Source organism: Uloborus diversus, chromosome 6 (genome assembly GCF_026930045.1).
Source record: "Uloborus diversus isolate 005 chromosome 6, Udiv.v.3.1, whole genome shotgun sequence".
NCBI lineage: Eukaryota > Metazoa > Arthropoda > Arachnida > Araneae > Uloboridae > Uloborus > Uloborus diversus.
In genome coordinates this window covers 102,338,496-102,360,908 of record NC_072736.1, presented here as the reverse complement: position 1 = coordinate 102,360,908, position 22,413 = coordinate 102,338,496, and the positions used below count along the sequence as shown (strand labels likewise).

The 22,413-nt window shown below is 32.2% G+C and overlaps 1 protein-coding gene across 2 annotated transcripts in view; it reads left to right on the top strand.

Moving 5' to 3' along the window:
• Window positions 1–22,413, top strand: part of LOC129224237 (CDK5 regulatory subunit-associated protein 3-like) — a 44,936-nt gene that overhangs the window by 19,122 nt on the left and 3,401 nt on the right. The window contains exons 9-12 of one of the 2 annotated variants that reach the window (XM_054858663.1): window positions 780–869; window positions 15,269–15,377; window positions 17,224–17,309; window positions 18,652–18,860. In XM_054858663.1, coding sequence (XP_054714638.1) covers window positions 780–869; window positions 15,269–15,377; window positions 17,224–17,309; window positions 18,652–18,860 — 494 coding nt within the window. Of the gene's footprint in view, window positions 1–779; window positions 870–15,268; window positions 15,390–17,223; window positions 17,310–18,651; window positions 18,861–22,413 lie in introns of both variants that reach the window. The other variant, XM_054858662.1, reaches the window with a different exon arrangement.

Genomic DNA, 22,413 nt, shown 5'->3' with positions numbered 1-22,413 from the left:
GACAATGTTATTTGAATTTGGTTGTATTACAATGAATGAAATTTAAAAAATTCAAAAACTCAGTGACTGTTTGAACTATTTTAAATGCTGAGTCACAGCATTTATGTTATTTACACTCTTTTCCTGTCGAACAAAACGACCATTAGCAATAATTTCCCTAATTCCAATTTTCACACCCCAACTCTTTTTTGACGATTATTCAACTAACGTAAACTGCACATTTACAATCCCTCCCCCCCCCCCTTCCGAGGAAGTTGAAGTTACCCACACAGTCAAATTTCCTTAAAATATGCCCTGCTGTACTGTACTGAAATGCGAGTTACATTTTTTCTATGTTTTGTAATAAATCTTCTGATAAATGTTGTTGAAAAATTTCATACATTAAAAGATTTTAAAAAATTTCATATAAATTGCATACTGTTAGAAATTTTGTTAAATCTTTTGTTCAGTGAAAGTTATGGAACAATTGGGTAAATATAAGATTATATGAATTTTTAAAGATTGAAAAGGATATATAGGATGTTATTTTTTATTTGTATTGTAATATTTTTGTTAAAAAATCAACCATCAGTGCTCATTTTTATTTGTTTATTTATTAATTTATTAATTTATTTCACTTTTATTTGTTCTTTTATTTACATTGTCTGATTTTACTATTCATATTTTAGTACAAAGTTTTGACTGATTTTACAAAGACTAATACAATTGTTTCACAAGTAAAATTTGTAGCATAATTTTATTTTTCTTTCCTACTGATGTTTCTTATTTATTAATTTTAGATTGACTTTGGAGATTTTGGTGCACATTCAGAGTCTGGAGATGATCGAAGCTCAAGCTCTCCTAATGGAGACTTTGTGCATGTAGATAAAGTATGTATTATCAAGGGGGTTTTTTTTATCATTTTTTTCTGTTATATCCTACTATGCAAAACAAGCATATAGAAACTAAATGCAATTTTTAAAATTCATGTATGACATATTTGGCTCTTATCGTTGCCGGATTAATCAGGGCCTATAGCAAATGTTACCAAGGAGCCCTCAATTTTGTATGGATAATAGACAATAATATGGATAATAAATTTTTCATGGTGGGGGGAGTGCACTTTTAATGCATACACACATGAATAGATGCATTTATAGGGATATAATTTTTTGAGCTATATGGGGGTTATGAGCCCCTTATATTCTTGCTAGTCTCCCCGCGCTTTTGGAGCATTTAATTCCAAAAACGCAGCATATCTATATATATAAAAATGGAGTTTGGTAAATTTGTTCCCTAAGATCTCAGAAACTACCCGGCAGATTTGGCTGAAATTTTCACCGTTTGTTCTTTTTGGTACTGAGGAGGTTTGTAGACCAGTTCGAAAAAAATCCGATTGTTAGTTCCTTTTTTATTCTAATATGTCCAAATTTTCGCATAAATGCCCCAAAATGACTGAAAAAATACGTGCACATATTAAAATTATGTGTCCATCGAAAGCGCTTATTTTTCTGCTGAAGATGGCATCTGTTAGAAAGTTCTAAGTTGTATGAAAAACGAGATATGAGCTTTTTTTGTTCCATGTTCGAAGGCTCTCCTCAACCCAATTCATTATTTAGTGTATCATCTCAACTCTCAGTTGATAGCTAGAATTGTTGTACTGTTCAATATTTTTGCGTTTCGTGTGACTGTTCGAGGCTTTTCTCAAATCAAATCTTAAAGTAACGTTTTTTCACAAGATTGGCTGATAATAAATGGATTTGGCTGATTATTTTCCATTTAAATGGAACTTTAATGAAATTATTGTTATATTTTTATTATTTGTGCTGATCAGACGCATGATCCAATCTACCAGTAGAAATCTCGCCAAACTCTTTGCAAAGATTTCAGTAGCTTATGCGAATACATTTGTGCCATTTTTTCAACTGTCGCTGTTTTTGAAGCCAATGTTTCTCAGCTTTCACCATGTAAACAAAATATCGCCATTAAAAGAATCTTTAAAACTTTTTTCAAGATAAAAAATAATCCACCATAAACTAAATTAGGCAAATCCATTAAAGAGCACAAAAACTTCCATAAATTTTTCTTTTTGCACATTTTCAAACAATTGCCAAATTTTACTACTCATTTTGGAAACATTTTGGATGAAAATGTTTAGCTCCATGTTATGGTGACTAGAAGTATCTCATGATTTGGCGACAATATCTTTTTGACGAAAATTTGTAACAGACCGTTTTAATTTTTGTTAGCCGGCCGAAGACATGGATTTTAGCTGTATTAATGAAGATTTTTACTATTAATTTTAATGTAATGGAGATTTTTAGATGAGCCGTTATCGTTATTTCAGAATGGTTGATGCTGATGTTGATTTTGAGGGACTGACGTCGATATTCTAAGATGACGTTTCGAGAATTCATTAAAAAGGGAATTTTTTAGAAGCTATTGTGCCAATTCTGTTGGGGTTAAAAAAGGGTGTCTTCCCAGTTTAGCCGACATTTCGTCCCCCTCCCCCCGTTTTCTGATTTAATCATACGTTTTGATATATTAAAATATTAAAGGCGAGAGGAAGTTTGAAGTGTCGGCAGAACTGGGGATAAACCAAAACCAAAAACAGAATGTTGATGTTATTTTGAAAATTTTTCTTATTCCGAAGGGAGGGGGGGGGGATGACTACTTTCCTTATTATGATAGATATTTTTAGAGGGACTGTTGACGATATTTTAAAACTGAAACCCTCATCTAACTCAAATCTGAACGTTTTTTCCATTTCATAAGTATCTAGGCTTTGAACGTTTTATGTGTTTAAAAAGTATAGTAGCTTAGTCTATATATATACAATTGGAGTTTGGTAAATTTGTTCCCTAAGATCTCAGAAACTACCCGGCAGATTTGGCTGAAACTTTCACCGTTTGTTCTTTTTGGTACTGGGGAGGTTTGTAGACCAGTTCGAAAAAAATCCGATTGATAGTTCCTTTTTTATTCTAATTTGTCCAAATTTTCGCATAAATGCCTCAATATGGAGGTGGAAAAAAACGTGCACATATTAACATTATATGTCTATCGAAAGCGCCAATTTTTCTGCTGAAGATAGCATCTGTTCGAAGTTTCTAAGTTGTATGAAAAACGAGTTATGAGCTTTTTTGGTTCCATGTTCGAAGGCTTTCCTCAACCCAATTCATTATTTAGTGTATCATCTCAACTCCCAGTTCATAAGAATTGTTGAATGTTTTTGTGTTTCGTCTGACTGTTCGAGGCTTTTCTCAAGTCAAATCTTAAAGTAACGTTTTTCCCCAAGATTGGATAATAGTAACTTGATTTGGTTGATTATTTTCCATTTAAACGGAACCTTGGTGTAATTAATGGTTTTTTAATTATTATTTGTGCTGATTGGATTTTTTAATCATTATCCAAACTAACAGCAGAAACCTCGCCAAAATTTACTGTAAAATAATCTAGCAACGAAATTAGGCAAATTCATAAACAGCACAAAAACTTCCATTAATGTGACTTTGTGCTCAAATTCAAACCATCGCCAAATTTTACTACTTATTTTGGAAACATTTCGGATGAAATTGTTTTAGCGCCATTTTATGGTGACCAAAAGTATCATAGCATATGGCGACAATATCTCTTTAACAAAAATTAGTAACATACCGTTTTACAAAGTAAGGAGGGGGAGCATTATCCAAGGCATCCCAAAACGATTCCCGCAAATTCGGTAACATTTTAAATCGCACCAAGAACCCACAATAATTGGAAATTTCCAAAATAACTAAAGCAAGTTTAAGGGGATCACGGGGCGCGCGGCTACATTTTTTAAACAGTTCGTTCTTCAATAGCCGTACAGAGAAGGTAAGACTCCATGTAAACAAAAAATAAGTATTAATTGATAAATCTTTTTTAACATGTGAAGTTTAATTTCATATTTCGGAAATTCTTCAAATTTGTATACGCTTAAATTTCGTGTTTTCGTTTCTAAATGAATACTATTTTGCTCTTTTTACTTACTGCTACTTTAGTTTTATGAGTAAGAAAGAAGCTAGATTTTAAATCACGTCAAAAAGGTGTGTTTTAAGTTCTTTCACTTAAAACAGAAAACAAATGCAAGTAACGATTGCTTCTCATAATTATTGCTAACCCAGGCAACGCCGGGTATTTTTGCTAGTGATAATCTAAAAGAAGGGGGGTTCGCCCCTGGAAAAATTTCGATAGATCAGGTCTAAACGCAATTCTAACGACTTCTGATGACATTTGGGGAAGGGAAGGTTCTCATACTCTTATTCAGAAATTTTTCAATAATGAAGTCAAAAAAACACGATATTGTATCCCAGTTTAGGTAAGGTTGGAGGAAGAGACTCTCTCCAGACAATTTTTCAAAGTTGAAATCCTAAACAAAATTGTAGATGATTTTTAATAATGTTGGTGGCAGGAAGTGGGTTCAAGATGGTCAGGAAAATGTTTGAATTTATAGTTTTAAAAACACAATTTTAAACCGAACACCTCTAAAACAGTATTTTTGTACAACCTTTGGTGATTTTGAGGCAAGGGAGGGGAGTTTAAAAGCTCTCCCCTGATGGAGATTTCTGGAAATTGATGTGTTGAAAATGTGATTATATGCCATTGATGGTAACATTACGGTATGGGAAGGTTTTCAGATTTCAGGGACTCTCCATAAGCATTCCAGAAAACTTTCGAAGTTAAAGTCCAAAAAATCAATTTTAGCTATCGAAAACAATGTTGGAGGAAGAGGGAGAGTAGGAGGGTTACACTCCTGCGGAAAGTTTTCGAAATGATTCTCTAAAATAGGCAATTGTAGGCCATCTTTGATGGAAGGGATGGGGTTCGGGATTTCATCCATAGAAATTTTTTGAAATTGAAATTCCAGAAAACAATTTTACCCCATTTTTGATTATGTTAGATGATTTTCTCCCTGAATTTTTCTGAATTTCAAGTTTGAATATTGCAGTTCTGAGCTACCTTCAGTGATGCAAAAGAAATGGATTAGTATGGTGACTTCCCCTTTCATCTTTAATTTATTTTCAATGCAAGTTCTGCCCTACTATTTGCTGTAGAATCATTTAATTATTTAAAATTTAAATAAAGAAATTTTCAATTTCTATCATAATAATTTAATTTCTTATAGATACAAATGTCTGCAGCTTTAGTAGACTTTTAAAAACAACGAAAGTGGTGTTTTGCAGGAACGCTTTTCCCACTTTATTTAATTTTAAATACTTTGAACCTCTTGAAAAATAATGTCTGTTTAACCACCCTGCAGTTAGCCCTTGCGCGTGAAAACTGCATTCATAGCCTAGAGGGGAGAATTCAAGAAATGCTTTGAAAATAAGCAGGCTCCTATCTGTTATTTTCCTTGCAAAACTCCACTACGTTCCTTCCCCCCACAGCACCTACTGAGCGGGATTTTAAGGGGGAGTGGAGGAACAACCTCCCTGTCAGTTAGTCTTCCTTTGCACGACCCAGCAAGAGCGACTAGTCGACCTTGACAGAGTCAAGGGACTTCGTGGAAGTTCTCTTGTTGGCTTATGAAAGTACACTCTGTGCTTTCAACTCGTTCACTTACTGACTTACTAAATAACGAAATGTCTTAGCTATCTAAATGATAGTTGATATAAATATTTTTGAACATTACAACCAGTCTTCCTAATGTGTGAAGATTGTAAAATTATAAACGAGAAACATTGAACACAATTTTTTTTCTTTTCAACCCACACAAAAAAAATTTAGCCTTGTATTTCTTTTTAAATATAAAAAAAATTACAAAATGATTATAAAAAAATCTAATTATTTTTATTTATAAAATAACATAAAACTTGCATCACTTTTTTTTCTTTTTAAAATCAGCAAACAAACTTTGAATCCCATCTTCCGAACGTGGGAAACATATATATATATGAGAGCAAGAAATACTTTGAAGCTAAATTACGCAATTTAGGTTTACATACTTTGACTTAAAATGTTTGAAAAATTATTTTTTTATTTTGAGTAAAACAGAATATAGGGTTGGGGTAAATGGGACCCTTTTTTGGCATAGTTCGATTTTGAAGCCTTATACACAAGTTTTAAAGCAAAAAAATTCAAATTTACTGACTTATTTTATCTTTAACATTATTAATGAACACAAGTTTATAATTATTTCTTAAAACATTGCTTTAAATATTTTTAAAATATATATTCTTTAAAAAAATGACGTGGGTGTCCTACTTAACCATAGGAAGGGGTAAGTGGGCAAGCATATCTAAAAAAGGAATTTGCGGATCTTACTTGATAAAGTATAAACTTTTAGCGTGATTTTTTTTTTTTTTTTTTGGTCTTATTATGAGATATCTACTTTCATGTAAATCTATATGACGGAAAATTATAAAAGCAAATACAAATTAATTACGTCTGAGAAAAAAAACTGAAAGCTTTTAGTAACTGAAACCTTGCGTTTACATATAAAGTAGTGTTGAATAAGCGTAATAGAGTAATTTTTTAATTGGATTTTCTTCTCTTTTTTTATGTGTGTAGGTGTGGTGGTAAATGTTCAAGAGTACCTTTTTGTCAACTTGAGATTTGTGTATGGAATTTATTCTTAGTTAAAAAGTACACAAACAACAATTCACTGTGCGGGAGACCTAATTGTTTTTCAATATGTATAATTTTCTTGTGGTATATATGTGGGTGGGTACTTTTTATCTGCTTGAAGCATTGATTTACAAAAAAAAAAAAAACATATATATATATATATATATATATATATATATATATATATGTGTGTGTGTGTGTGTGTGTGTATGTGTGTTCTTTATACACAAAAACCAATTCCTGGTAGAGGAGGTGCTGAGGGATGTTCGGTAATTTCAGGAGATGTGAGCATTTTTTGTCCTTTTGTATGATCATGAAAGAAAGTTTTGGGGGGCGGCATGGAAATATGCTCTCCATCCTTTGGATAACTGGATGCATTACTACACACTTACATATATATATTTTTAGCTCCACCATTTTTTTTTTTTTTTTTTGGTCTTTTAAGAGTATTCCATCTTTATTTTATTGCTTAATTATATGAACTGACATTTCAACTTACAATCTTAATTAGCACATAAATGTAAATAAAGTTTATTAATGCAAAATTAATAATTACCGTGTAAAATAATATAAGGGTAGTAAAACAAATTATGTTTTACAGCTGTTACTTAATTAAAATGATAATATATGCAATTAATATTCCTCTCAGTTTGGTATTTTTGTTTATGTAAAAACCTTTCCTTTCCTTTTCTTTGCTTTAAAACAAATCCCACGTTCCCTCTTTTTCATATGTAAATTTTAAAGTTCTCTTGGCGATTATCATCAAAACGTTGCAATATTTCGATTGAAGGATGAGTTTCGCATTAAAAACAATTTTTATCAAAAAAAGGGGGGGGGGGAAGTAGGCGAGAGTACATTTAGTAGATATGGAATGTTTTGCTCTTTTTGTGAATTGATTTTGTGAAGATGAATGATATTTTTTTCTTTTTCCAGAACTGATAAAAATGTGTCCTAAAAATGCCAAGTAATGAGTCATTATCTGGGCTTTGTTGTAATGATTGCTGCACGTGTTCAGTCCATCTGTAAAGCACTCATGTGTGAATAATGTACCCCCACCAAGTTCTACTCCGCGTTGGAAGGCACAATGCCATTCAGAAAACCACCCGATCTTAACCGTTGTTGTTTTGCTCTATGTTGAAGATAATGTGACCTTTGTTTACCTCCAAAGCCAGGAATGTGTCGTCAAGAAACAATTTTAGTGGTGAAAATATATCTTAAGTAGAGAAAAAAATGTGATAGTTCTCTTCAAATATTATGAAATTGCAGCTGATAAATAATAATAAATAATAATAATAATAATTGCAATTAAGCAGAGTGTCTGCGAGGGGGAGACGAGGGTATTTCACTTTCCAATATCTCTGGGAAGAGTTCTTTTTCTCAATTAAGCATCAAAAATCACCATTTCGGCCCACATTGAAGCAAAATAATACACTCGTGCCCCTCCCCCTCAGACACGCAAAGATAAAATATTGTTTTATAAAACTGTAAATGATACTCTATGATTTTCGTTTTGATTTTGCAAAACTTCAGGTTCAAAGATTAAGTGTCAAGCAAGTTGGAAGGGGGGGGGCACATGATCTGACCAGTTTCTGTCACAGCATAAGTAAACATAATAAATCATTAAACATATTAGAACTACCCTTATACTTCACGACATATATGTAAAGAAAGAAAAGAACGAAGAAAATAAAAGAAGTTTCAAAAATATGTATCAAAAAATAATTTTTAAGAAAAGCGTCAAAAACTCTTAGTAAGTAACAGTGGCGTAGCGAGAAAAAATCTTTGGGGGGTGTTAATTTTTTCTGAAGTTTAAAGTAAAGCTATGCCCTCAAGTTTATACACACACACATATATATATATATATACAATATATACATATATGTATGTATATACGGTGAAGCACTGTTTATACGTTTTTGAAGGGACTGTATGAAAAAACGTATAATTGGTATAGGTTACTGAGTATTAGACTATGCAGGGACCGATTTGAAAAACACATAATTGATAAAAACGTACAAAAGAGAAACGTATAAACTGTGCTTCACAATATATATATATATATATATATATTCACAATATATATATATATATATATATATATATATATATGTGGGTGTGTGTGTGTATATATATATATGTATATATGTATGTGTGTGTGTATATATATATATATGTATATATATAGATATATAATTTTTTGGGGCTCATGGGGGGGGGTTCTAACCCCCCTATCCCTCCCCATGGCTACGCCACTGGTAAGTAATTAAAATCAAAAGAGAATTTTTGAAAAAAATATACATTACGAAAGAGTGCTTCATTGTACTTCTTTAACAATTATGTTAACTTATTGACTAAAATATCTTCAAATTATCCGTAAGTAACAGTAAATCACATTTTAAATGAAAAAATATTCAAAAATTATTCATGTATTTTGTGTATCTTTTACCTGCTTATTTTTAACCACTCGTTCCCTTTTATACTCTAAGTGTAAAGTATAAGGAGCAGGTACGAACTTGTCACCCTTGTAAGCAACAGTAGACAGATCGAATGAGCAGTAATGCAAAAATCAGTAATGAAAGCAAGTATAAAAAGCACTTGCAGCCTTTCTTTCCCATTTCTTTACATACAAGGGAGGAGAGGGGGGAGGGGGGGTAATTCTGAGCACTGCAAATATTTCTTTAGAATAATGTACTATATTTTGAATATGTATGGAAATATACTAGTATTAATTAGTTTTTTGCGACTAATCAATTAAAGTTTTGCTGTTTTCCATACAGAATATTTTCTTAGATACCTACCTATGTTTATCTTTCTTGAGTAGCAATTTGACAGAAAATATTTAGATAAAAATTTCAGTTTTAGGTTATGAGCTTTGCTTTGTTCTGTTCTAATCTCTTAAACATATTTTAGTAATTCTAAAGGCACTGAAAATTGGTTAAATTAGGGGAAAAAAGTATGTTCGAAATTTAAAAAAAAGACTTAGAAGTGTATACCGCCGAGGTTTCAACTAACTTTGTACCGAATTTCATGAAAAGCGACCAAAATGTCCTTACCCGAGGCGAGGATCAGACAAATATATAAAGGTACTTTGTGTTTTATTAGTAGAACAGATCGAAATGTTTTGAGAAGAGGGAAGGAAGAAAAATTCTTTTCCATTTTAAAAGATATGAAAGTAAAAGTTTTCATGAACAGCTGTATTGATAGAAGTTCACGGTGTTGTAGTACTAACTATTTTCTAATTAGAAAGCAAAACTGGAAAAAAAAAAACACTTTTAAATAAAACAATTATGAGTCGTGCTTTGTTCAATGATCTGTACTGGGGGGAAGGGGGGCTTTCTAGAAATAAATTTAACTCCACATAGTATTGTTGAATTATAATTTCTCCTTAATTTTTTAAGAAAGAGGCATAAAAAATAGACATTTATTGGTGGTTAATAGGCGACATTATTTGGTATTATAGTAAATGTAATGTTATTTATCAGCTGATTAGAATAATAAGTGCGTAAAATGTATTTACATATTAGTTACGAATAAATTGAACTTTCGCGTCTGCAGAAAACGCTTTTCGTTTATTTTCACTAGTCACGGCTATTGTGAAGTTTATATGATTATCATCAATGGAATAGAAAATTAAAAATCAGATCAAATGCATGAGTGCAAAATCATCCTGTCCTTGACCAAAACCAGTTGAAAATTGAGGGAGCTGGCAAAGGATATCGTCCCCGCCCCCTCCTTCTGAAGAAACAGCTGCTTATCAAAGGAACAATAGAGGAATGTGATTTGGACTGGGGATTCTCGAGAAAAAGGGCAGACGATGGTGTTTGCTGAAAGAACAATTGCTACAGAATGTTACTGGCTGAAAAAAGGCTGAATTTGAGAATCTATATAAAAGGATCTATGTTTGGCTAAATTTGATCTTATATTTGAACAGTATGATTAACTAAGAAAATAAAACCGATTAAGTCACGTTTTCTAATCATATATTGTGTAGCGTCTAGTAAAATAAAAAGTAAAACAAAAACTTTCATCAACAATGTTCATTTCCATATGGTATACAGTGAGGTGCACATCCCCCCCCCCAAGTTCAATGGCGCAAATCCCCCCCCCGCCCCCCGTGAATTTTACTCAACCCTCTAGTCCTTTTTTATTACTTTTAATTTTAATCATTATTTTTATTTTTTAAATTTATTTTTCAATATTTTTTATTTATTTATTTTCAAATGTTCTTTATTTATGAACTTATTTATGTTTAAACATTTTTAATTAATTAATTTATATCATTTTAAATATTTTTATTTATTTATTTATTTATTTTTTTTTAATTTTTATTTTTATTATTTATAAGAAAAGTTCTGTGTTACACCTTGACACGTGCAAACACACACACACACACACACACACACACAGAAGTAAATAAATAAATAAATAAAAATAAAAATTAATGAATAATAAAAAATAAATACATAATTTAAATAAAGATATTAAAAGTCCCCCCCCCCCATCTTTGATGGCGCAACTTGCGCCATAATCCGTCCCCTGTGAGGCCCCTGAGTGGAGGAACACTTTCCATACTTAAAAGCCGCTTTAAAGACCAACAAACATGCCAAAACAAACTGTGCTTCCTCACAACTGACCATCAAAGTCAATTTACTCAAACGTAGCTTTTTGAAGCAACAGCGGCAGCAAACAATACTTCTGGGGGGGGGGACGATGGTATTGCAGAGAAAACATTCCTGTAAAATCCAGGTGCCCGTCTCCTACCAAATAAGACCAGTTTAGCTCGGACGAGGTATCTCGTCCTCAACCACATGAATGGCATCCATCTCGGACGAGATATCTCGTCCTCAACTGCAGACCGGTTAAATTTTGTTTTTACCTTCAAACATTGAGAACTACTCGGTGCGACTTTTCATTACAATGTTTATGCAGTTTGTTATACTTCACAGGTTCAAAAAAAGTTTTATGGCATTGTAAAAAAAGGAAACAAAAAAAAAGTGTAATTCTAGGTTATTGCTCTATTGTCACAGTAAGAAAAACAAACCGTCTTGTGGAGTGTTTAATCATTTTATTAAACAGAATGCTGGTTACATGGTATAGAATACCTTTCATCAGCAAAGTTAAACATGTGCAATGTATGTTCCTCAAACCCTATTTAAACGGAACTCAAATTCATCCCATGTCCACAAACAGTACACGCATTGAACTCTAGTAATGAAAGGGGTTGCTTTCTGTTTATTAAAATAATTAAACACCTTGCATGACATTTGTTTTCCTTTCTGTGACGATACAGAGATTGTCTATTGTTACACTTTTTTTTTCTCCTTTTTTTTTGCAATGTCATAAAAAATTCTTGAAACTGTAGTATTATGGCACAAACCACATATTGATACTGCAGTTCGTTGATTTTCTATGATTTTTTAAAATGTGTCAAGGACTTTTCAAACACCCTGTATGTCTCTTCCCACTTAAATTTGAATGCAATCTGAAACATATTTTGTAGTCTTATATATTTTTTGCATTTTGCTATGATTTTAGCTACAATATTTTAATTTAAAAATATATATATAAATTGGATATTGTTCCGCAAGAGGCCAACCAAGTTTAGGCTTAAGACCCCTGAATTTAGTGGAGCCCCATACTCGGTAAAAATCTGAATGAATGTTAGACTTGTAATCATGAAACAATTTTTATCACTAAATTAAATATATACATATAGTTCTTTTTTCTTTTAATTTGTCTTTGATCAAATTTATAGCTTCATTTATTATTGGAATGCAGTTGAACTATTGCTGGTACGTGCAAAAGTAAAATTGTTTAACATTTGATGTGTACAAGAAATAATCACTTTGTTTGAAATAGTTACCTCTTTCAGAACAAAAGGACCTATCAGATAAAAATATTTGTAAGCATTTTTTTTAATTGGTCGTTACATTTGCCCCAGGCTTCAGATTGATTTTAGGAGAACAAAGTCGTAATTTAGTCATAAGTGCCTATCTTTAAGAGATCAAATATTAATGTGCAAAATTGTTAAGTAAATCTAAAAGGAGTATTTAGCGGAAAGGTAAGGTCTAAAGTGATCAAAATCTAAATGACAAAACTTCATTCAAAAGTTGTTCCAAGTTTGTTGCTTCGGATGCCTAGATAGGTAAATGAACACAATAATGGAGTTACGACAGTGACTGTTCTCAATCTTTGTCAAGTAGAAAACTTACAGTTTCCAGAAGACACAAAAATCCCCCCCCCCCCCCCCTTTTCCAGCACTGATGATAATAATCAGGAGGGCATTAAAAATATAGAATTTTTATTTCCCTGATAAACATTTATTTTTGCTGTGATAAGCTAAATCTAAATTAAGAGAGAAGAAGAAAGAAGTTTAAACGAGTTTAAAAAAATTACGGAAAAGTAGTTTAATTTTTTCTCTCATGGTGTGGGGACCCCAGGAGCGCGGGACCCATATCATTTGCTACATTTGCTCTATGGCTAATCCAGCCCAGGCTCTTATGCCAATAAATATTATATAATTTTGAAACTCGCGTTGTGCCCATTAACATTGAAGAGTTTGAAAGTTTTAAGTTTTTAAAAATTTTGATAGAAAAATCTTAAAGCAGCCATTTTTTCTCCCAATTTCTGTTGTTTTTAATGTGAATTTAACTTCTGTATGACTGTATCACTGCAGAAATCAGTCATTGTAAATTAATTATTTCATTGACAATGCTTTAAATTACTGTTAAAATGCATCTAATTAAATGCTGCAAAAAGGAAAATCTGACCAAATCTCGAGTAAATGTGTAGCATTTAACAGTAATTATTCAAAGTTTTGCATGTTGTTTAAGTTATTATATTTTATTGGTAACTATGGTTTTATTTAATGTAAGTTTGCAGAAGTTGCATGTTTAAGAAATGTTATGTAACAGTTTTGGTTAGTTAAATGGTAGCAATTTGTCAATATTCAATTTAAATAAAAAATATTTGTTAATTTATGTGTTCTCGCATTGAAGCAGCATAATTTTCTTTTTTCATTGGCATCAAGTAGCAAAAGCAGTTTGTTGTCATGAGTATTTTATCACTGACATTGAAACTAAATCATTACTAGTAATTGTCGGCCTCACCTAAACAAATATTGTCAGTTCTAAGAAATATTATTTGATTAAGTGGGGATTTTTATCATTGCATCTGCAACATAGGAAATATTCGGTTCCGGGATATTATATTCGTATAAGCGGTGTATGTTTATCCGTTATGCGATTTAGCGGGGCCGACAGTATTAACTTTCATCCTCTTAATATATTTAATATGTTTCAAACATCATATTTTGTAATTATAGTGATTAGTTTTATATAATTTGAAGTATTACTGGTTACCATTTCACATACTCTGATGTTAACAAATGTGTAATTCTTTTTTAAAAAATTTGTTTTCCTATTAAAAAAAAGGACTGTATTGCACTCCCAACAAAGCAAATTAGTGCCTAAAAATTACCATTCAAGTGATAAAACTTCGTAAATAAAGTTAACATTCCCCTAAAAATACTAACTCCCAAATGAATGAGGTGGAATGTGTTAAAAGAGTCATTAAAAGGAAGGCAACAGTGCCAAAATATAGCATCAACACTCCCTAGGAAACCTCTTTAAAATCAAGACAACAGTCCCCCAATACTCAATTTACAATGTTGACATTTGTCCCCAAAAAATCCTTACTTGAGTGAGGACAACTGTCCCTAAAATGCCCCATTAGAATAAGGACATGAGTTTCACTAAATACTCTGATAGAAAGAGGGTTAAAGATTTCAAATAACATCAACAGCCCCTCTTAAAATTTATCTGGGTAAGTAAAATAGCTCTTAAAATCTTTTTCACATGAGAAAAAATTTCCAAATAGCATCAACATTCTCTCTTTGAAACCCCTTCAGAATTGGAAAAATAGCTGCCAAAAATCCCTTTTGAATAAGTTCAATATTTTCTAAAAGTTCCCCTTAGAGTAATAATTTAGTCTCCCAAAATCCTCCCCATCAACTATTCTCAAGTAATGTTAATGCCAAATCTTAAATTCCCAATTAGAGATTAGAATAAAAACGGTAAAATTCTACATTGACACTACTAAAATCCTTATCTTCTGAGAGCAGTGCAAAAAAATTTATAAATTGAAAAAAAAATGATGAAAAAAAGGGCAAATTTTAAATCCAGCTAACACAAAAAAAACCTCAGAGAAAAAGCAGAAATTTTATTTGTTCACACTCAAGCAAAAACTGCCAGCAGATGTTTCTTTTCAATGATTTCTTCATGCTCAGTAAAACTGAGCTTGATAGCAATAAACATCCGATTCAAAAGGATTTAAACTTAAAAATACTTGTAACTAGGCTCTTGGAGTTTTAAAAACCAAGGAAAGGATATTCTAAGGGGATATTTTTCATGAGCTTTCTAACCAAACTAAAATTGAGATGATCAGATAATCATTTCCAGTAGAAAAGGTCATTTAATGTCATTTTTGGGTTCTAAAAATAGTTTGTTTATTTTTTCAGTGTTTGAAAAGCCCTCTGCAAGCCTTCCCAAGTACAAAAGTACCTCCCTACCAAATTTATTCAAGATCCAATGTAAACTGTATATTTGTATACCTATACAGTATCACAAAAAGAAATTCTCTGTTTTATTTATATGGATTTATTCTTCAATGGTGAATTTTATTTTATTTTTCATTATTTTATTAGGAAGAATGTAAACCTGATAACAGTGACCAGGTAGACTTTGGTGATTCAGAAATAAATTGGGATATTTCGGTTGATACTTCAGCATCAATAAGTGTTATAGATTCGCCAGGCAGTAATGAAGGTATTTTTTCAAGTTCAGTTTTTCTGTTTGGAGTATTTTTAACTGAGAAAACATAATGGTTCATTTTGGGGCCTGAATATGCAACGCATATAAAGATAACAAAGTCATGAGTGAAGAAATTTTAACTTCCCTTCTGTTTTGAAATTTTTTGCAGCCTTGATGTAAATTATTAAATTTAGTTATCTTGCATCTGCAAAGCTCTAAGGATCATGTTTTTAATTTATATGATTAATAAATTTGGTTAAATGAGAAGCTTTTTTTTAGTAAGTGGAATTTATATTTTTCTAAAATTTCAATTCTAAACTCAGCATTAAATGAATCTTTTTCTTTTAAATATGGTTTTGTAACTACAGTTGGTTTATTTGATCAAGAAAGTTTGTTTTATATTTGCTTAAAATCATTGGAAACATTACCCCAGTAACCTCTTTTTAAAAAACTTGGTGGCCATCCTACTTTTAATGACTCAAAAAACTTTGTTTGGTAAATTATACTAAAATTCTAGTGCAGTTCTCTTTTGTGAAAAGATGCAAGGCTATGAAAAGTTGTAATTTGCATCAAAATGTGTGCAATAAATTTGCAATTTTCCACGAATCAGTAAGCAATGTAAAATAAATTTTCCATTATAGTGCATCACTCACACCATGCATTTACAGTTTACATTACATTTAATTTTTATCTTAATAAGGGATTAATACCTAAGCAAGCTTATTTCACACATTGAAAATTGGAAACACACCTCAAAAAATCAGAAACGAATTTTCACGCTTTATATTTAAAATGAAAATTTAGCATCGCACAAAATGGAAAACAGAAATTGACTGATATTTTTAAAGTGTCACCTTTGAATGTTTTGCTATTTTTTTAAATACAAAATGTCAAGCATTATAAATGTTAAAAATCAAAATAGTACTCATCTTTTCTTTCCTGCTGTCTTTCATGTCATCCTTTGAAAGTTAGTTTTTTGTGTTGTTAGTTTTTTTCTCGCCTTAAAAAAATTCTTGCATTCTCTGATCTCGATAAAATTGGGAGAAATTAGGCAAAAACCTGATTCTTTTTTTTTGTCTGTTGTTTAGTTATATATAATTGAGGCAAAAGGATGTAAGTGCCAAATTAAAATTTTGGAGATAACCAGTACAAATGATAAAGGAGCTTCTCCTCTGTAACAGAGCAAGAGATATGTTAAGTTTAATTTAATTCTTTCCTTATTTTAATTTAAGATCTGTTTTAGGTTTATCATTTCATGTGCTTTAATTCCTTTCATATGTCTCTTTAGTAAAGCTGGAAATTGTATAATGTTCAGAAGATTTCATCGGTACTGTGTGTACAAGTTAATTCATTGTTGTTCATGATTTGTTCTTTAAATAAATACAACTTTCTTAATTAATCTGTGTGATTAATGAACAACTACAGTGGCCGCCGCTTATATGAATCACATTTGTTCTAAACAGTTTTGATTCCTTAAAACGACTGATTCAATAAAACGGCTAACTCAGTAAAGCTGGATTGTATTTTGTGTTTGACAATTTGATTCATTAAAGAGTTTGACTCAATAAACCACTGATTCAATTAACCAGCGTCCACTCTAGTATCCCTCGTAGGTGCTGATATACAGCATGATATAGAAAAAATCAACAAAAGCCTACCTAGGATCTGAAATTTAAATGGGTTTTACTCAAAACTTTAAATTATCTACTTACATCCATTAGCTTCTTGCTGCCTTAATTAGATTTTTGTTTATATTTTGTATAATTGGTTTACTCCTTGCATAAAAAATTGGTGATTTGATGCAATAGTTTCATATCAACTGCATGATATAAAAATTGATGTGTTGCAGGTAGCAAAGTTGCCCGTGGAGTTGATGCTTTAACAGTACTTGAAAATGAAGCAACACGAGACGCATTTTATAATGATTTATTAGAGGTAGTTATCACATTTTATTTTTCTCTTTAGTACTTCAGACTGCCTTTCTGTAAGTTTTATATCTTTTAATATTCTTTTAAAGACCGCTCATGAGATATTTCGATTGGATAAAATGCAATCCATATATTCGTTTTTGTTGAAAAGTACAAAATGAAAGAAATAAAAACTTTAACTTTTATGCAAAATTGTAGGATTATCTAAAACAACTATCAAAAAATAGACAATAAAATGTTTAATAAGTAATATTTTTTAAAGTAATATTTAATTTTAAAGAAAAATGAAATTGACCTTGCTGATTTTTTTTTTCTTTAGAGGTGACTCATAAATAATATTGGAGATTTCCTCTCCCCCTCTCTCCATAATAATCAAGCTTTTTTTTGCATGAAGCCAGGCTAATGCAATATTTGCTCATTGTATCTGAGAAACTTACTGTTAAAATCATAAGCATAATTAAAATTAGACAAATATCAATAATAATTGCTGTAACGTATTCCACCTATTCTTCTGCAAACTTCTGCGTTGAATCCGCTTCCAAATATAAAAAATTTAATTAACAATATTTATCAATTTTTGATCAGCCATATTGAAAACTGTTTTCAAAGGCATATTTGTTTTAGAACATACCTTTCAAGGATTTCAATTATTCATCCTTTTTTGCTTCCAAGATTCATTAAAATTATAGTGACAAAATCTTTTTTTCTTTTCCTTTAATGGAATTTGTTATTAATGGTTCCCCTCACCCCTGTAAACTTTCTTTCAACGTTTGTGCCAATTTCGATGGATGCTCGTTGAATTTTGTTTTGTTTAACAAAATTATAACAGGCATTGTAACTGTCATGGATTTTTCATTTTGTGTACTATTTTAGGCCTTTGAAATAGCATTAAAATTATCAAAGTGCAAAATATGCTTGCATGCTGTATTGACATATTTATATGAAAAATAAGTTTGAGATTCTTATTAAAAAACATATAATCCAGTTAGAAACATCACTTCAAGGTGCACTTTATCACGTCCCTAACTAATTTAGTACTGTTTTTCAATGGAAGTGCTTTAACGGTCTTAACACTATACAAAAAGATAAACATACAAAAATACAAACACTCAAATGCATTTTTAGTTTGCATTAGTAGTTAAAGGTTTATTTATCAAAAAGTTTCTTCAAAAATAAAAGGTAAGTTTGAGTAAAATTGGTCAGATTCCTTGTAATAATGATTTTATCAATTCTTGTTTTTTTTTTTTTTTAATATTCTAAAATTAAAGTTCTAAGAAGACTTTCATGTGTAAATTTTAAATCACTTCCCTTTTAAACAAGTTTAGTTTGTTTTCATTCTTTCTTTTTAGCTAGAAGCATTTGTTTCACAAAGAATTTTGGAATGTGAATCTTCTGTAAGTGATGCATTGTCATCGAGTATTTTCCACAATGCTCCTGCTTCTCTTCAGATACAGTCAGTTGAAAGTTTCCGAAAAATGGAAAATGATGTAAAGAACATTGCATCTCAGCTCATGACTACAAAATTAAAGCATCTTTACTTGATTAAAAGCTCATCAAGGTTTGTACTCCAAAATAATGTCTTTATTTGGTCATCAAATATTTATTCATACTTGAGCATTTTTTTTTTTTAATTTTGATGTAATAAAATAGCTTACTCAACTGAAAAAAGATATTACATTGTTAGCCTTAAATACTCATATCGTGCATGCATTTGTTCAGCGCCAGCTAATGTAGCTATAAGTTAACCTGAAAAATAAAATTTCCAATTACAGAACAAGGTTACCATAAAAGATAAAAATTTATATTTCATAAACTATTGCACTTAGCACTACACTAACTACCAATAAGTATTTGGACACCTATGCAAATGTCGATATCTGCGGTCCTAAGGTAGGTCACGGCCTCCGCCGGTATATATCGTGTAGGAAACAGCATCGGCTTTAGTCGCATGCAAGGTGCCTCGCAGTTCGGAGCTCTCTGATTTCGAAAAAGGTATAACTATCGGGTATCACAAATGTGGCCGATCCTTAAGGAATATTACTTGCGATCTGAAGTACCCAAAATCAACAGTGGCCTATGTGATTAAGAAGTGGAGGGTGAGCTGTCATTGTCGGAATGAGCTCCGAGTCGGCAGACCAACGAAACTGGGAGATAGAGACCGACGAGTGCTGTCCTTAGAAATTCGGAAGAGCAGCACCCAAACAATGGCCCTCATCTGCGAGAAGTTTCAACAGGCATCCGGGAGTATTGTTTCATATAATACAATCCGTTAGGAAGTACATCTGCTTGGTTTTCATGGTCGTGCTGCTGCCCATAAGCCTTTGATCACAAAGTCTAACCGGTTAATATGGTGCAAAGCACATCAAAATTTGACCGTAGATCAGTGGAAACAGGTTTTTTGGGGTAACGAATCAAGGTTCACCCTTTACCGTTCGGATGGCAGGGTCTGGGTCTGGCGTCTACCTGGAGAACGTCTTCTGCCAGAATGCATTGTGCCAACAGTCAAGTTCGGCGGAGGTGGAATTATGGTCTGGGGGTGTTTCTCTTGGTATGGGCTGGCACCCTTGGTCCCCATTCATGGTAAGCTCAACTCCGATGCCTACTGCACTATTTTGGATGACATTGTGCTTCCTACGTTGTGGCAGTTTTACGGGTTGGACCCATGGACTTTCAGGACGACAATGCCAGTTGTCATGTTTCGACGTTAACCAAAGCTTGGTATGGTGCCAATGGAGTTCATCGAATAGACTGGCCTGCCCAGAGCCCAGACCTGAACCCTATCGAGAACCTCTGAGACGAGTTGCATCGCCGAATTCAGGGGTGTACTCCCCGTGCAAAATCGTTGAAGGAACTTCTATGTCTTCTCCAAGCTGAGTGGAAAGAAATACCACTAGCTGTCATACAAAGACTTGTGGAAAGTATTCCCCTGAGGGTTCATTCTGTAATTGCCTCTCGTGGAAGCTCTACCAACTATTGATTTTGAATAAAGTTAGTTTTTCTTTTCTATCACAGGTGTCCAAATACTTATTGGTAGTCAGTGTATAAATGAAGCATAAAAATAAAGATAAACTGTATAAGTTTTTTTTTCATTCACAAATGTTGGATGTGTGCGCCTTTTGTAACGCAACACACATCTATATTGTACATTTTGAACTGTCTCACTGTCAATTTTTTCGTAATGCTACACACTTACGATCTTTCAGTTCTTGCAATGTTGATTCATTTGATTAGGTTTTTTGGTGCAAGATTAGGTTTTTGGCTTGCAATGGTGGTGTAAAAACAGTCTTTAACGAAACCTTGTAAAAAAAATTACATGGGATCTAGCTGGCCAGCGCATAAAGGGTAAATTAATAGGAAAATGCCACCATTTTAGTTCTTGGAGAAATTCCTAAAAAGCTAAAAAGTGTTTTGTAAAATGAGAGAACTTGTTTTTGGTATTTAACTTGGTGAATTATTCCACTCTCCTGAACCGGCGTACTAGAAGTGAATGTCCCTTTAGTGTCGAAAGAGCCTACTGTGACTCACGTGTTTACCGGCGGAAGCTGTATGACGTCACAGCGCAAGTGTTGAGTAACAGGTTGCTGATGCTGATGTGAAAAATATTTTTAAAAGTTTTTACGGGTTGAATCTCTGAGAGTTTGAGATGTATTGATTGTTTGATTTGTATATTTAAATTAGATCATGCAAAATAAGCAGTGTGTGGTGCAGCTACGTAAGTTTTAACAGTGATCATAAAAGGTATGTTCTTTCACTAGCTCTCTCTCTTTTCATCTGTACTGCAGCTGCAGTTTGTTGGTTGTTTTGGGTGCTGGGAGATTGCGCTAGGGAGCTTAGTGCTCTTGTTTCTTTTTCCGCACTGAGGAAGTGGATGAAATATATTAAAGGAATGTAAGAATCTTGTTCGTTGACCCTGCTTATGAGAATGGTGGTTCTAAACATTGAGAAGAGATAAAATGGAGGGAGTGAAGACTTTCATTCATGACACGAAGAAACCAAATCATGTGATAGAATTTAAAGCAAAGCATTGGAAGGAATCGAGTTTCTTTCGCTTGTTTCATGCAAAGCGTGTAAACCATTTGTCATTGTTGAGTCACCTGACTTGGGGTCTTTAGGTCAGCTTTTGCTTAGCCAATGATTAGACTTGCTCTCTTCATTTTAATTCCTGCTCTAAGGTTTTAAACCTTTCTTTTGTGTACTTTGGGGGTCAAGTTTTTAAGATTTAGTTGAAATATTCAAGTGCTTGAGTTAGCCATCTCAGTACGGTTTGAAAGTTCGGACTTGACGATGTGGAAGTAGCTGTAGGTGCGTTCGGGGGGTCTTGGACATTCTAATTGGATCCCGATGTCTGGCCAAACTGGATGTCTGCATGAACGGGTTCTTCAGCAGATGGGATGGTACCTGGAATAGAATATAAGTAATTGTCTACTATGAGAAGCAAGCACATTTGTTTTCCGGATGGGAATGCATTTTTCAACTGTTCAGTTTTTCCGACAAGCGAATGTGACCTTCGTGGTTTCTGCCAGCCTGTTGTGAGGATTAACCTGTGGTATGAAATTTAAGTTTTCTACTGGAACTTTTTCCCGTGGTTTGGCAAGTACTGAGGTGATGGACTGGTTTAGAACTTTTACGATATTTTTGAACTATTTAAAAATATTTTTTAAAAAAAGCTAAATAATGCTATTAGAAATATTTTTTATACTATTCTTCAAATTATTGTTCTTAATATTTAGTACTCTTTCAATCAAACATGTTTTTTTTTTTTTTTTTTATTATTATTATTATTTATTTATTTATTTTTGCGAAGTCTGAAACGGAGATTTTTGCACAATTCTTTTCAAAAGTAAACAACTTTTTAGCAATTAACTATTGATACAAAGCCTTTGAGAGTCCAGTATTAATTGTTCTGAAAAGTGTTTGGCCTTTTTTAAGCTTAAAAGGGATTTAAAGTAATAGAAAACTTGTATTTTCTGCGAAACAAACTTTATTTTTTTATTTCAAAACAACAAAAAACACCCTTCTACTTTTTTCTACATAGCAGAGAATGATTTAAATATGCTAAAAAAAAAAATTGATGCAGATCGTAGTAGGTACTCCAGAGATAACTTATTTAA